The following is a 14,850-nucleotide window of genomic DNA, read 5'->3' as shown; positions in this document are numbered from 1 at the left end:
TGGTGGGCAATTGTAGCTTTCGTATCTTTTTGAAGGTTATCAAAGCACATGCATTTTTTTTCTCGTGGAGGAGTGATATCTGAATGAATCATTACATTTTCAGTGACCGTCAGGGCCACGCTTTTCTCACTCTGTCTCGGCCGAGTAAGAGATTGTCAGCTTTCCTCTGTTCATATTTAGGAAAATAAATATATTACGAAGAGTAATTTATTATATGTTTGATATTATATAAACATTAAATTAATATTTTTTAAATGTTATAATTTTAACGTGTTGATATTAAAATAACACAAAAAATTAATATAATTTCAAGTAAAAATCATCTTGCAGTATAATACTAAAAATATTAAAAAAATAGTTTTTTTCTTAACAAGGGTTTTTTAAAAAAATTTCAGTTAAATCTATGTAAAATTGTGATATGTATGTTAATTAGCCTTTAAAAACATGGCTAAAATAAAACGTAATTTCAACTGTATCACACTGCATTACTCTTTGTTGGAAATTATTATAGGTACATTGGTGTGTAAGATTCAAACTAATCACATTTTAAAAAATTAATCGATTAAGCTAAGTTAGTGTTATTAAACTTAGTCTGACCTGACAGATCAATTAAGAATCTAGTCAATTCGGAATCTAGCCTCAATCAGGCCTAAAAACTTTCAGTGGAAGTTGACTTGATCAAACCTGAGTGATATGCCAGGTCAATTCGTGACTCAATCAACTTAATTAAAATTCAATTTTACATTTTAAAAATAAATTCAAAACAATATTATTTTAATATTTTAAATTAACTCAAATCCACGTGTTTAATCTATAACCCGCAATTATGAGCATCATCAGGTTCAATAACCTTGCAACAACCAATAATAACAACAAAATCCATTATACCAATCAATTACATAATTTTTAACCAGCAAATGCATCCTAAACATCTCCAACTAAGAAAAAATCATAACATAAACCTATAATCATAAATAGAATTCAGAAGATTCCACCGCTCGAAGCAACTCCCAAGGATGGTCACAAAGACTCCAACATTTTAAAAATCCAATTGTTTTGTCCAAAGATTACTAAGATAACAGTATGCTTCCAAGACCCACATGGACATCAACATTATACAATACATGTGCCCTTGTATTTCTCGCAAAGCAGAAGATCAAATGCTTCATTCTTTTGATTGCCACAAGAATATGCTTCTTGTTGATGAGGAGGCCTTGGAGGTCTCCTCGGGGAACAGTCGCAAGTTGCAATATTGTTCATAGGGGAACTTCATGCTCAAAAGCTTAGAGATTAGTGAATGCTCCTCTAGCTCAGGATGTTCTGGGAGGAGGGATTTTTTATCATTTAATCTTCTCATGAACCTGATTTCTAGCCAGTTCAATGTTTTGGGAAACCTCAATTTAATCCTTCATATATACTCATTCTCAATTAGATCGCAAACCCAAAAAGTTTATCGATTTGGTTTTAGACAAGTTTCGATCAAGGAAATTTGTTGATGTTCGTTGACTTTTTCTTTCAAGTTTTCTTCGAAATGACGCTGTTTTATCGACAGCATTCTTCAAGACAGAGAATGCTAGTTCTTCCAAGAACAGGGGACGGAAAGAAGGCAGTGGCATTTCTTCCTAGGGAAATTATCGACAACATTCTTCACTGAATGGATATTCATTCCTATTTACAAGACTCAATGGGTCAATCTATTCATGGACTCGCCGACCCATGACCTAATCAGGCTTAGTCCAGTAGAAAAACCTAATCTTTTTTTTCAAAAAAAATCAACATCTTTGTTTTGTTTTTTTTTTAAAAAAAAAAACTTGGGATGGCCTGTATCATACCCATCCAATTTGCAACCTAGGTAATTAGTCCAGGCCAACTCTAGGGTTGAGTATTTTAACTATGTATTCATCTTCATTGGTACTTAGTTAGCATATATAGGGCTGCTGCTCGGACGGGTGTTTTAAGGGAAGCATAGCTACTCTCCAGAAATGGGAGGTAGAAGGCCTGGTGGACCTTCTAAAGAAAAAAAATTAAAAATGCTCAAGAATTCAACAATTATGCTCCATGGTACATACTTCCTTTATTGATTCTCTATTTCATGTTGAATGATCTGAAAAGGGGGAGAAACAAACATGGAAAATCATAGCATAGACGTATCTAACAAAAATCCAATCCCTCTCAAGCAGTGCTAAACACAATTCTAAAAGCCTGCTGCTTAATGCCATTTGCAAAGAATTCTCACTTCAATGCAAGTACAAACTTCAGCAGGCTTAGAAGAAACATATGTTTATCCTGATTTTCGTAAGCAAAAAATCATTTACTCCAAACCCCAACAGTCTGTCTATACATATATGTCAATAAACATATTTGCCCACTGTATCGATGCGCTTTTACATGGTATGAAACACAACAGCCATCCCCTCAGCTTGGCAAGACACCTGCAAGCACAGAGAAACAACAGTCTCATGACTACAGTAGTATGGACCAATCTATCAAGCATCGTTTATGGAAATATATCATGCATAACAAGTGCAGCTAAAAAACAACTTCCCAAAATAGAGCCCATGAAGTATATGGATCACCAAAGTGAGTTTGGTTCTGGCAAGAATGGAAACAAAACGGGCAGGGGTGTTGCAAGGAAAAGGATCCTTCCTCGAGATAAGTTACCATACCTTAACCTATCATTTTACAAAAGACTAGAACTTTAAGGATGCAAATCAAAAACGTAAAAAAGAAAACTGTACAGGTCATTATAATGTTTCGGGTTTTTACGATGCAGACATGATCAATTTCTTAGCTCTGACATGTATAGAAACTGAGACTGTCTAAATAAACAGGTTAGCCACAGTGAAAGTATGTAATTTAATTCATTGATGAGGGTGAAATGAATGGTATAAATATAGCAAATAACCCGGTAAACTATATAAAAATATAGCAATCTTGGTATACGTTCACCAAATAATAACAATTCATGGAATATTAAAATCTCTTTGCTAAGAGCATATGTCTATCTGCACTTTCTAATGAATGTAAGTTTTAAAATAAAATGCACAAGATAAAATATTTCAAGGGAAGTTTGAAAGCCTTCAGCAACCAAAAAATTCTAAAAGTTCAAGACAATGGGAATTGGTTACTTACAGTACAGAGATCAAGGGGTTTCAATAACTTTTGCTCCACATCATTCAAATAGAAGCTCTACTCCAAGAATCTCGCTCTCGAGAAACGACCTTGTCAGAATATGGTGATGATGGATTGGTACCTCGTACCCGACCACTATTGGATTCTGAGACATGGCACTGTGCAGCCAAATATTCCAAGGCAGCCAGTATATCACCAATAAGAGGGCGAAAACTGGCTTGCTCATTAAGGCACATTGCAGTTATAGCAATTGCATAGTTGAAACAACGACGAGGATAACACCCTTCCAACAGAGGATCAGCCAATTGGCAATATTTCTTCTGGTCCTTCAAGAACGGCTGAGACTACAGTGGATATTGAGAAGAAAAAAGAATCGATGCATTATAGTTTGTTGGAGTTATTTTGGGTCTGACATTTTGCTGTACAAGGGTCAGCAAATTACTCCAAAGAACAACTATTTGGAAATTAAACTGAGCTTTTGGCATTACCTGGATGGGGATTGAAGATGCATCGAGTGCACACCCAGCATCACAAACAATTATGATTAAACTCTCAGATAAGCTGATTGCTTGGATGAGCAATGAGAGCAGAACAAAAATAAATTGGAAAAAAGTTCAAGTTTTTAACTCACCCAGGCAGCTAAGTTTTGCTCTCCTGGCTTCTTAGAACGATCTATGGCCTTTCTCCCAGTGATCAACTCCAACAAAACAACACCAAAACTATAAATATCAGACTTGAGAGTCAACTTGCCACTCATGGCATACTCTGGAGCGCAATATCCATATGTCCCCATAACTCTGGTTGAAACATGTGTATTTTCACCAACAGGTCCCAATTTTGCAATTCCAAAATCTGATAGTTTTGGTTGGAAATCATTGTCCAGCAAGATATTTGCAGATTTCAGGTCACGGTAAATAACAGGTGGGTCTGCTTTACAGTGTAGGTACTCGAGACCCCGGGCAGCACCAACAGCAATCTTTATCCGAGTGCTCCAACTTAATGGCTCTTTACCAGGTTCTAGATCTGAGAAACAATTACGGTATCAATTATCAAAAAGCATGCTAGCTGAAAATCATGTAGCAATCATCTACTTTTCTCCTATGCCAAAAACATGAAATCATGCGCGGAATCAAGAATAGCTAGCAATGAGAAAGCATATATATATATATATATATATATATATATATACCTATCAAGAAAAAGAGAAATCATACAGGTGAATGAGATTCCAGGAAGGATTATCATTGATATCCATCGGAACATCAACAAGACAAACTTGTAAGATCAAAATAACTTGCTTAATCATCTGTTTTGGTTGTATAATCAAATTTTCAATCAAGGGGATAAATAGAGGGTGGCAATCATGTGTTTTGGTTGAATAATCAAATTTTCAGTATCAAGGGGATAAATAGAGGGTGGCAAGATGGGGCAGGGAGTTTAGTAGCAATGAATTATCTGACACAAAAAATAAATCAGAAACTAAACAAATCATTGAATAACAAATCAGAAGAAGATTGCAGAACATTAAAAAACTATGCATAAGATGCAAAAGAAATTTACCGAAAAGATGATCTTCCAAACTACCCATCGGCATGTATTCATAAACCAATAGTCTCTGATCACCAGAAGTACAGTAGCCAGTCAAGGTAACAAGATTGGAATGGTGTAACAGACTCAACATAAGAACCTCCACGATAAATTCCTGATCCCCCTGAAGACCATCCTGATTAAGTTGTTTCACCGCGACAAGCTAATCATCAAAAACCAAACCAAACCAAACAAAAGGATAGGGTCTCAGTTTGACCACAAAATTACAACAAACAACCTACTTGCAACCAAAAAGAAGCCACATTCATAAACTAATCAAAACAATTACATAAATTCTATAACTGTTTACAGCAACTTACCTCCCCTGTTTCTAACCGGCCTTTATAAACCCTGCCAAAACCTCCTTCACCAATCAAATTAACCTCTCTAAAATTTCTTGTTGCTGCTGCAAGCTCACGAAATGTAAAACTACGAGCCCCATCCTCGGGACTCTGATTCTTCCCATGTTCTGCACCCCATTTTTTAATATAAGAATCCAAATAATTAATTAAACACGAAAACAAAGCTTATAAAAAACAAATTAAATCCCAAAAAAATTAAATAGCAATTACCATTTACATTAAACCTTGCGTTCTGGGTACCTACAAATCCCACACCTTATCTTTATCAAAATAAACAAATAAACAAAACCCAAAAAAAAAAACAAACAAATGGGAAATAATAATAATAAAAAAAACCTGAGGACCCATAAGAACATCGAGAACTAGATCGAGGGGCGTGTTCAGTGTCGATCTTAATATCGTTTCGATTTGGTTTTATGCAAGAAAAGCATCTCATCCTCATTACTCTTTGTATATTTTATAGTAAAAAACACAAACCAAGCTACATTACCAGAAACAAAACAAAAAAAAACTCAGAGAACACACAAACAAGTTCCGTTCCTTTTCTCTCCTCCTTGATTGGAGAGACAAAAAAACGGAAACCCTGAATGACAATGTTGTCTTTGTCCCTCGAGATCCTAGATTTCAGAAAAACATTCTTGAAAAATCAGAGCTTTATTAATTAATAAAAATGGAAACAAGGAAGATTTTTCAATAAAGGGCAAAATAGAGAAAATCACACGTACTCCTAAACTTAGAACTTGTGTAGTGAAGGAAAGAGGAGGGAGAGTGAACAAGTTGAGCGGCAGATTTAACGGCAAACTGTCAGCCCAGTAAGCAGTGATAATAAAATAGTTTTCCAAATAAATTAAATTCATAAAATTAATAATAAAAAGGGAAATTACTCTATTCTTATTTTTTGAAATTAATGCAAGTCGATCTCCATGCAGCTTCACGCACAACTGGATTTTTCATTTTTCTCTCTGTTTCTCTTCCCGCATTTATAAACGTTCCGGTTCGGTGGATGCGGTTGCTTTTACGGTTTTGACCTTGTTGTCTCTCTCTTTGTCCTGTTCTGACACTGAACAGTCAACCCCCCGTGTGTGTTACTGCAAAAATCTTCGGATTATACGCGTGGAGTGCTTTTTGTTCAGGGACCAAATCGTAAACTGGTATGGTTTGGTCCCTCTATTTTTTATGTTTAGTCAAATCAAATCCTATATTTTAATTGTGATCTTCATCCGATTGTTTTTTAACATCTGGCTTTCATCTGGCTGTTTGATTAGTAATAGAGGTGGATGAGGAGGATCAAATCAACTTTAATTGGGAAAAAAAGGGTTTGAATTTATCAAATTTAAAACAAATGGTCTTGTTTTGCCAAACATAAAGAGTATAGGGACTAGATTATAAACATGTATTCTTCGCTTTGGTGGGATAACTTTGATTCCGCGTTGTAATGTTGTCTCTATCCATCTCGAAGTTTGGATCATATATTTCTTGAAAAAATAAAAAAAAAAGTATGAAGTAAAATTTACGTATTTAGAGGGATCGAGTTTCATAACTAACTAGGATATAAAACTCCTTTTTCATTGTGATGTTCATTGACTTGGGATTTGGGAGCGCGTGAAGGCCCAGCACCAAAACACAAGGGGCAGAAATTTAACCTAATTTGTTGGGGTTTTATAGAGATTGAGACGTGATGTGAAATGCAAGAGGATTGATAGAGACAAAACCAGAGAATGATTGGTTAGCTAGCGTCTATGGATGGTGTGAATCTCCAAGAAAATGACTCCATGAAGCTTCCAACTAGCCTCCAAACCCCCCATTTTACTCCACCTGACGTGGAAAACTCCACTCATCTTGAAAAATCATGTTAGAGCGTGTGGGACTCCACCTTGCGAGGAAAACTCCACTCATCTTGAAAAAAATATGCTAGTTGAGTGTTCGGTGAGTATATTTTTTAAAGGATTTTTTTAATTCGAAATATTTTAAGATGATAATTTTTATATTTTTAATATTAGTATATGAAAATCATTTCAAAAATTAATTTAATATTTTTTTCAAATAAAACTCTATGATTGTTCTTCTTAAAAACAAAGATTTTTTTATACATTTTGTACCATCCACGTGAAGTATCTGTTAAGAGCTGTGTTTCAATCAACCTCTTTTTTTTATTAAAAGAAATTAATTTTTTTACTCTAAATTAAATTTTTTTTATTTTTTTATGTAATAATTTTAAAAATAAATTTTAACAAAATAAAAAATATATATCATTATAATATAATTTAAAATTATATATATTTTAAAAAACATCTATCATTATCAAACATCTCCAAAGACTTGTCATGGTAGAAACATGGGGGAGCCTTCTTCTAGCTTTGCCTTTCGGTGACAATGATTAATAAAAATAAATAAATAAAGAAATAAATAGAATGTCACTTTTTTCCTCTTCCATTTTTCTAACCAATCCGTCAGTAATTAAGGAAATTATTATCGATTCATTTAACATATTTAATGAATATAACTCGGTATCATCTTATTTGAATTTTATTCTTCATTTTTTAACTCAATTTCAAAACAGAACAAAAATCATATTGTTACAGTTAGTTAATATTTCAAAATAGAAAGAACATATACAAAATAAACAACAATATATTTTATTAAATAAAAATAAATAAAAGATATATAAAAAAATTATTTTTTTTAAAAAAAGAAAATATAAGGAAATATGTTCTTTGTTTTTTATAGCCTTTGTCTCTTAACGAGAACAATTTACTTGTTTATAATTCTATCCCAAGACCAATAAATCAGAAGGATACGCGGATAGTACTTTAGAATTTTTTTTGTCCTTTTTATCCCTAAGTTAAAATCACCGTCGAATGAAAAGCCCAGCCGAAGCTTCTTTACAAAACAGTGGTCCACGTCGCTATCATGATTCATGACCACCTCGACATGCACGGGTCCATTATTTACCCACAGTTAATGCCGATTCCATTGTTGTTTTTTTTTTTTTTTGGAGAAGTGTTTTTAATTTTTTTTTCAGTGTTTTTAGTTTTTTTAATATGTTAATATTAAATTTAATTTTTAAAAAATAAATTATTTTAATATATTTTTAAACGAAAAATATTTTAAAAAATAATTGTTATTGCAATACAAATACTTAGTCGAACTTTCAATAGTTTTTGTTTTTGTGGTTTTAAAAAATATATATTTAAAAAAATTAGTTATAATTTTTAAAAAATAAAAAATATATATTAGTTAAATCTGTTATAAAATAGATTTTTTTATGTAATTATATACATGCAGTCCAATAAAAAAATACAAGATATTTGATTAATCAAATATTTTTTTTTATAATTAGATAAAAAAAAAAAACAAAAACTATGTTGACCTCACCGATGAATTGATTTACCCTAGATGAAAAGGGCATTTACCGTGGCAGACCATACAATTTCTTTACTGTTTTCTGCTCTTTCGTTATATCCCACCATCAAATATCAGGACTGAATTTGGTCTCTCGATAAGGGTATTATGGTCAGCATGTTTGTAAGGTGGTGCTAACGGGCCGTTGTTATGTAGTTTAACGGGCTGGGGAGTTCCCAGCCTTACTTTACTGTTTAGACGTTTCTCTTATTTGGACTTCAAGCCCATATTCTTTGTCTTGGCCCAGCAGTTGTAACAGGCTCGTGCCCAACATTAACGAGATAGAAAAATGCTACTCATGCTTTGCTTTTGATAGTATGATAAGACCCGACCCGAGATCTCATCTTGAAAGGGGCTTGGATCACTGGGTTAGTGGGTCAACTAAATCACGTGTCCATCTAATCGAGTCAATAGAGTTTGTCATTGTAAAGATATGTACAAGTTGAAACTTAGTTCGGATTAGGATTTTGAGTTGTGATTTTTTCAAGTCAATCCTTGAATCATTAATTATATATATATATGTTGAATTTAAGGTATAGTTTTCCACTGAAAATGTGCTTGAAATAGCAAGCATGGATATGGATGAATGTGAGAGTGTTGTAATGCTTTTATTGGCGAAAAGACATGATCATCACTAAATTAAAGACAAGAAATAATGATTAGACAGAAAGATATTTTCATGCTCTTAATTTATCTTGTATGCCTTCATTTTTCCAATGTGATATATTCGCAATTATTTTTTTATAAATCCCCTCCCCAATTTTATTTTATTTTATTTTTCTTCACAAAAGTGACTTGCACAACATCCCAACACTAGTTGGGATTAGAGAATAATTTTTATTATTCTTTCTTCTTTTACGATCGATCAGAATATTCAAGCTAAAGTTAGACGTATTAATTAATTTGATAACTTTTCAAGCAATTAAAGGATATGATGATATGATGCCCTTTATCCAACATCCATATATATATATATATATATATATATATATATATATATATGCGATGGAATTATATATTGGAGCATAAAGTTGAAGGAATGAACTTTGTGTGCTATGGAATTAAGCCCAAACTTGCGCCTGAGAAAATGTGAAAACCAGTCAAGCTTCTAGCTGTAAAGCCATGCCCCGCGGTTCCCTGCTCACTTGCTGCTCAGGCAATTCGTTTCTTGCCCTTGACACGCTAAGCCAGATCGATGGGGCTTCCCTCGTACGTCTACAGTCAAGATTCTTGTATGCAGCCACCTCATCACAAGATCAAGAAAGAAAAGGAAGAGCAATCGCAACTTTCCTTGTTGAAACTTTTGAAAATCAATGATTTCATGGGAAATATTTTGGGAAAAAAAAAAAAAAAGACTTCTGAATGTTGTTCAGTGGTTTACAGTACACATAAAGTTTAATTTCCAGCGCACGTCTTGGATTTTGAGACTTTTAATACAAGGGAAGTACTCCTTTTCAAGGAGAATATTTACCTGCGATTTAATTAGTTGACTCTGCAAATTAATTCGGGTTAGATTTCTATTGGATCCAGCTCCAAAGAATTTGTGTTTTTTTTTTTAAAAAAATAATATTGTTTTTGTTATTTTTTTTCCTTGGTTAATTTTATTATTTTCTATTTTTATTTTTCAATCTAGTTTTAATTTCCATGATTATATATTTGAAGATTTTGAATGTTTTTTCGTAATTACAGGACTGTTGTTGATTTATAAGAGTTTTAACTCGTAAAAAATGTCGTATGGTTAACAGGAACTGCTATTGAAAGGAGAAAGTAAGTATGAAAGAAAATTTAAGGACACGCGCGCAGAACTATACCCACTTTTCTCAAGTTTAATTAAAACCTGTTTGGGAGTGATTTTTTAAAGTACTTTTAAAAAATTTAAATTGTTTTTAAAGTAATGTATTTTTGGTGTTTTTAAATTATTTTGATGTGCTGATGTTAAAAATAATTTTTAAAAATTAAAAAAAATATTATTGATATATTTTTTTGAGTAAAAAATACTTTGAAAAACAACCACAATGACACTTCTAAATACCCTGATCATTTAAATTTGTAGGCTTTTATTGTAGATTTATAGACAACTAATTCGTTTCACCACGAAATGTAAATAAATGCCTTTATATTTGAAAATTCATTTCATCGTTAATGTAAATGCCTGCCTTTATATTTGTAACGTGAAATCCAATTTCTGTTTATGTTTCATCAATACAATTTCTTTAACATCCAAGTTTATTTGTCTATTATTATTATTATTATTATTATTATTATTAAAGATTAAATGATACGAATAATTTATTTATTTATTTATTTTATTGTGACCTATACAAAAAACCCAGCAAATATGTATTGTAATACTGCAGAGACAATATATATATCGAAGTGCACAAGAGGTTATATTGTATGCTTAGTGTGTATGTATGGTACAATATTATAACCATGGTGTGTGTGGTGTTTTTCAATAAAAAATATAATAATATTTTTTATTTAATTTTTGATATTGATATATTAAACTATATAAAAAATATCATCGATTGAATAATCTTTTCAAATTAAAAATAATTGAAAAGGGAAACGTTTCCATAATTAATAAAACGCCACTGGAGAAAATTATATAACGTGCGTGCGAATACAATAGACAGTCAGCCCGACCTCGTCCAGCCACGAAGAGAATACGTGTAAGACCGACTTGATGGTCATGCAAGCCAATGCATTTACAAGAAACATATTATAATATTCTCTTTGATCTGGCAAAAATCACAGCAGTCATATTTGATCCTGTCTTCCTAGTTAATTTAATAATACAACCAGCCATCATTAATTAATTAGGTTTCATCTTTATATATAAACTGTTTTTTATTTATTAAAATAATGATATCTTCTTAGATGGTATTTTTTAAAAAATAAAAAATCAAGATACAGATCAACTCATATATTTACAGATTAACCGAATTAGAGATTTAATTAGTATATATGTGAATTCCAAAACTTAATTGTGGAAGCAGCGATTTTAGATTTTAGATCAATAAATCACTAAAAGATTTCTTACCTTTTTCACATAATAGACTTAATTCACTGTATTAATATTGCTATCAAGAAGCATATTTCCTGAATTTTTTTATTCTGGTAGCCAGCTTGGATAAGCTAAGTTAATATTTTATGGAAATTGCTCAATATATTAATATATTAATAAATCAATTTCCTGGCACACAGAACCATATCTCCAGGAATAGAATCATGGTGGCAGTCCAATCCAATCCAACATGATGCATGCAATCCACCGATGACCAAACATTACCGAATAAATTAATCACCAAAAAAACAAAATTCCTTTTCCTTTTCCATTTTTCTTTCTTTTTTAATAAGAAACTAGAAAACATGTCTAGTTAGTGGAAATGAAGATGGATTTGTTTTTGCAATGAAAAAACAAAAAAAAAACACATCAAAATAACAATTATTCTTCATAAAAAAATGAAAACTATAATTTATAATAGTTATGATCTCATGTTTTTTATAATTCATTCAAATTAGAAAAACAATGATAGTTAACTAAAGAAATATCTTTTTAATTATTAGATTTATGATAGGAATTAAATCTATAATTAACACTAACTAAATATAAAAAATAAATCTAATCTCTTACGTACACCGCTAAAAAGTGTTTATGTATGCAAATTATATTGTTCATCTTTTTTTATTTAAAAAACCCATTTATTTAGTAAATTATTGTCACAAAGTAAGTGATTAGGAAAAGAATCTCCAAGTAATTAAATAAAATCAGCATTATAATAAATAGTCACAATCCAAGTAAAATAACAACGTGCCGAAGAACAGAATAAGAAGCCGCCCCTGCCGCCTTCTTATGCGACCCGGCCCGGCCCATCAGCTCGCCACCTCTGAAAAGTTCCGCCAGTTTCTTTTCTTCTATATATGCTCTGTGATTTCTCCCTGCCCTCCCTCTCGCCATCCGCAGTTTTCATTATTATTATTATTTATTTTAACTAATTAAATAAATTAACTTCCTTCTTCTTCATCTTCTTGACTTTTTTATTTTTCTTATGAAATTGAGAGGGAAAATACAATGAATATAAAGAAATCCCCCTCCACACCACTTCTCCGTTTACTCTTAATTTCTCCTCGCCCTTTTGAATTCTCTGAAACGATGCGTCGTCAAGTCTCTCCGGCGTTTCTTTTCCTCTTCCTCTCCGTTTTCCTCTTTGCCTCCTTCTCCCTTTATTTTTCCTCCTGCAATCCAATCTATGCCTCAACGGAAATCAGCTTTCCGTCTGTTAATCTAACCGCCATCTCTAAGATACCAGGATATTCCCCCTCCTCCTCTTCTCTTGCCATTAAAGAAGACGTTAATTACCTGACGAGACACGTGGCGTCGATTCAAGATTCCTCGGGGGTAAAATCGGTCTCTGTTTTGTTACCTGATTGGGAGGTTCTTTTGATTGTCTTGCCGGAAAGTACTCCTCCGATGACTGCTTCAATATCCGGCAATGATTTCTTGTGTCTTTATCCGAACAATGAGACTTCTCCGGCGAGGTTCTCCGGTGTTTTGCCTTGGACGAATCAGACAACATTCAAGTGCGGCCTTCCGAAGAGAAATCGCCGGCGGTTGCCGTTCTTGTCGCCTGTTTTGATTCGCTCAGGAGAGGAGTTCCTGGTTTCTTCTCCGCCGCCGGAGCCGATGATGAGATGGACTCGCCTTGCTTACGAGTCGTTTTCGACTGAAAACGATGTCGTTTTGTTCGTCAAAGGATTGAATCATCGGCAAGGGATTAACCTGTCCCCCAAAGAGTTAACTTGCGTTTTTATTGATGAGACTAGCAGTAACGCGGTCAGAACAGCCGTTACCAGCTCCATTCAAGAAGTGTTCAGGTGCGAACGTCCAGATTTAACGTCGTTCGGTTATGGCGGGGAAGGTAACGGCCTAAACAAACGGATTAAAGTCTCCCTTGAGATTCGTCACCAGGGGGAAAGCAGTTTCATGATGCCTTCTGTCGCGTACTATATTCCATGGCGCAAGTTAGAAATTGAAAGGCCGAAGTCGCTATTGTGCGCCAGCACCATGGTTTTTGACGTGGCTAAGTTCTTGAGAGAATGGGTCATGTACCATTCGAAGATTGGAGTAGAAAAGTTTGTGCTATACGATAATGACAGTGATGATGACTTGATGAGGGTGATTAAGGAGCTTAATCAAGAGGGCTATAACATTGAAACGTTCTTTTGGATTTGGCCTAAGACTCAAGAAGCTGGCTTCTCTCACGCTTCTTTGTATGCTAAGGATTCATGCACTTGGATGATGTATTTAGATGTTGATGAGTTTGTTTTTGCACCATCATGGGTTACTTCATTACAACCTTCGCCTGATGATCCGATGTTAAGATCCTTATTGCCGAAAACCCAGTGGTGGTCGGATCCTCGGCCGATTGGTCAGGTTTCGATTCGGTGCAATGAGTTTGGTCCGTCGAATCAGATGACACATCCATTGGAAGGGGTGACGCAAGGGTATACTTGCAGGAGAAAAGAAGATAATCGTCACAAGTCTATAGTCTTATTAGAAGCAATTGAACATTCACTGCTTAATGCAATACACCATTTTAAGTTGAAGGAGGGGTACAGAACGAAGCCAGTTAGTTTAGAAGTTGCTGTGGTGAACCATTACAAGTACCAAGCATGGTCTGAATTTAAGGTCAAGTTCCGGCGAAGAGTGTCAGCGTACGTAGTGGACTGGACAAAAGGTTTGAATCCTTTGTCGAAAGATAGGGCGCCGGGATTAGGGTTTGAAGCAGTGGAGCCATCAGGGTGGGAACATAAGTTTTGTGAAGTGCAAGACGATAGGTTGAAGCTGCTTGCACAAAGATGGTTTGAGAACCAAACCATGGCAGGAAGTAAAATGGCATGGCAAATATGATTAACCTTTTTCTTTTATTCTTTTTAATTAGGAGGAACAGCATAGAGAAACCCTAGATCGATTAAACCACATTTTTTTTTTTTTGGTTTCGCTCAACCGACGACGAAATTGTTGAGTTGATTGGTTAAGTTTTTTAGAAGGCGTGTAAGAGAATATGATCGAAGGAAATACAGAACAACATTGAATTAATATTTAGAGTTATCTTGTCTCATCTTTAATGCACTTGGCCTCTCCTTGTTTTTTTGCTATTTGTTTTATGCGCTGCTTTCTTTGTTCTCTGCTATAAAACCCAGACCCGGCCTGCTGGGTCAGCCCGAACAAAACCCTCTTGTTTTAATTAGGAACCAGGCAGCTATATATGGTTTTAATTTGGATGTGTCAAGTGAAATAGCAATATTCATCAAGGCAGCTGTTTTATGTTTTAAGAAGAAACGAAATTAGAATACTTGTCTT

The 14,850-nt window shown here is 33.7% G+C and overlaps 2 protein-coding genes across 6 annotated transcripts; one reads left to right on the top strand and one right to left on the bottom strand.

The window, feature by feature from the left end:
- Window positions 1–2,041: 2,041 nt before the first annotated feature.
- LOC133694094 (probable serine/threonine-protein kinase PBL21) lies at window positions 2,042–6,034 on the bottom strand. 5 transcript variants are annotated; one of them, XM_062115526.1, is made up of 8 exons: window positions 5,807–6,034; window positions 5,418–5,698; window positions 5,292–5,336; window positions 5,040–5,188; window positions 4,693–4,882; window positions 3,764–4,155; window positions 3,133–3,476; window positions 2,042–2,432 (listed from the first exon to the last, which is right to left on the bottom strand). In XM_062115526.1, the coding sequence occupies exons 2-7, from the start codon at window positions 5,521–5,523 to the stop codon at window positions 3,177–3,179; spliced, it is 1,182 nt and encodes a 393-aa protein (XP_061971510.1). In that variant the 5' UTR covers window positions 5,524–5,698; window positions 5,807–6,034; the 3' UTR covers window positions 2,042–2,432; window positions 3,133–3,176. The 5 variants fall into 5 exon arrangements, with proteins under 5 accessions (XP_061971510.1, XP_061971512.1, XP_061971511.1 ...); XM_062115528.1 differs by having other exon boundaries at window positions 5,292–5,321; window positions 5,418–6,034; XM_062115527.1 differs by having other exon boundaries at window positions 2,361–2,672; window positions 5,418–6,034.
- Window positions 6,035–12,373: 6,339 nt separating this feature from the next.
- On the top strand, window positions 12,374–14,592 carry LOC133694106 (glycosyltransferase family 92 protein At1g27200). The gene has a single exon (XM_062115547.1). The coding sequence runs from the start codon at window positions 12,559–12,561 to the stop codon at window positions 14,395–14,397; it is 1,839 nt and encodes a 612-aa protein (XP_061971531.1). The 5' UTR covers window positions 12,374–12,558; the 3' UTR covers window positions 14,398–14,592.
- Window positions 14,593–14,850: the final 258 nt, after the last annotated feature.

The sequence above is a fragment of the Populus nigra genome, chromosome 5 (genome assembly GCF_951802175.1).
Source record: "Populus nigra chromosome 5, ddPopNigr1.1, whole genome shotgun sequence".
Classification (NCBI taxonomy): Eukaryota; Viridiplantae; Streptophyta; class Magnoliopsida; order Malpighiales; family Salicaceae; genus Populus; species Populus nigra.
This window is presented reverse-complemented; position numbering and strand designations above follow the sequence as displayed.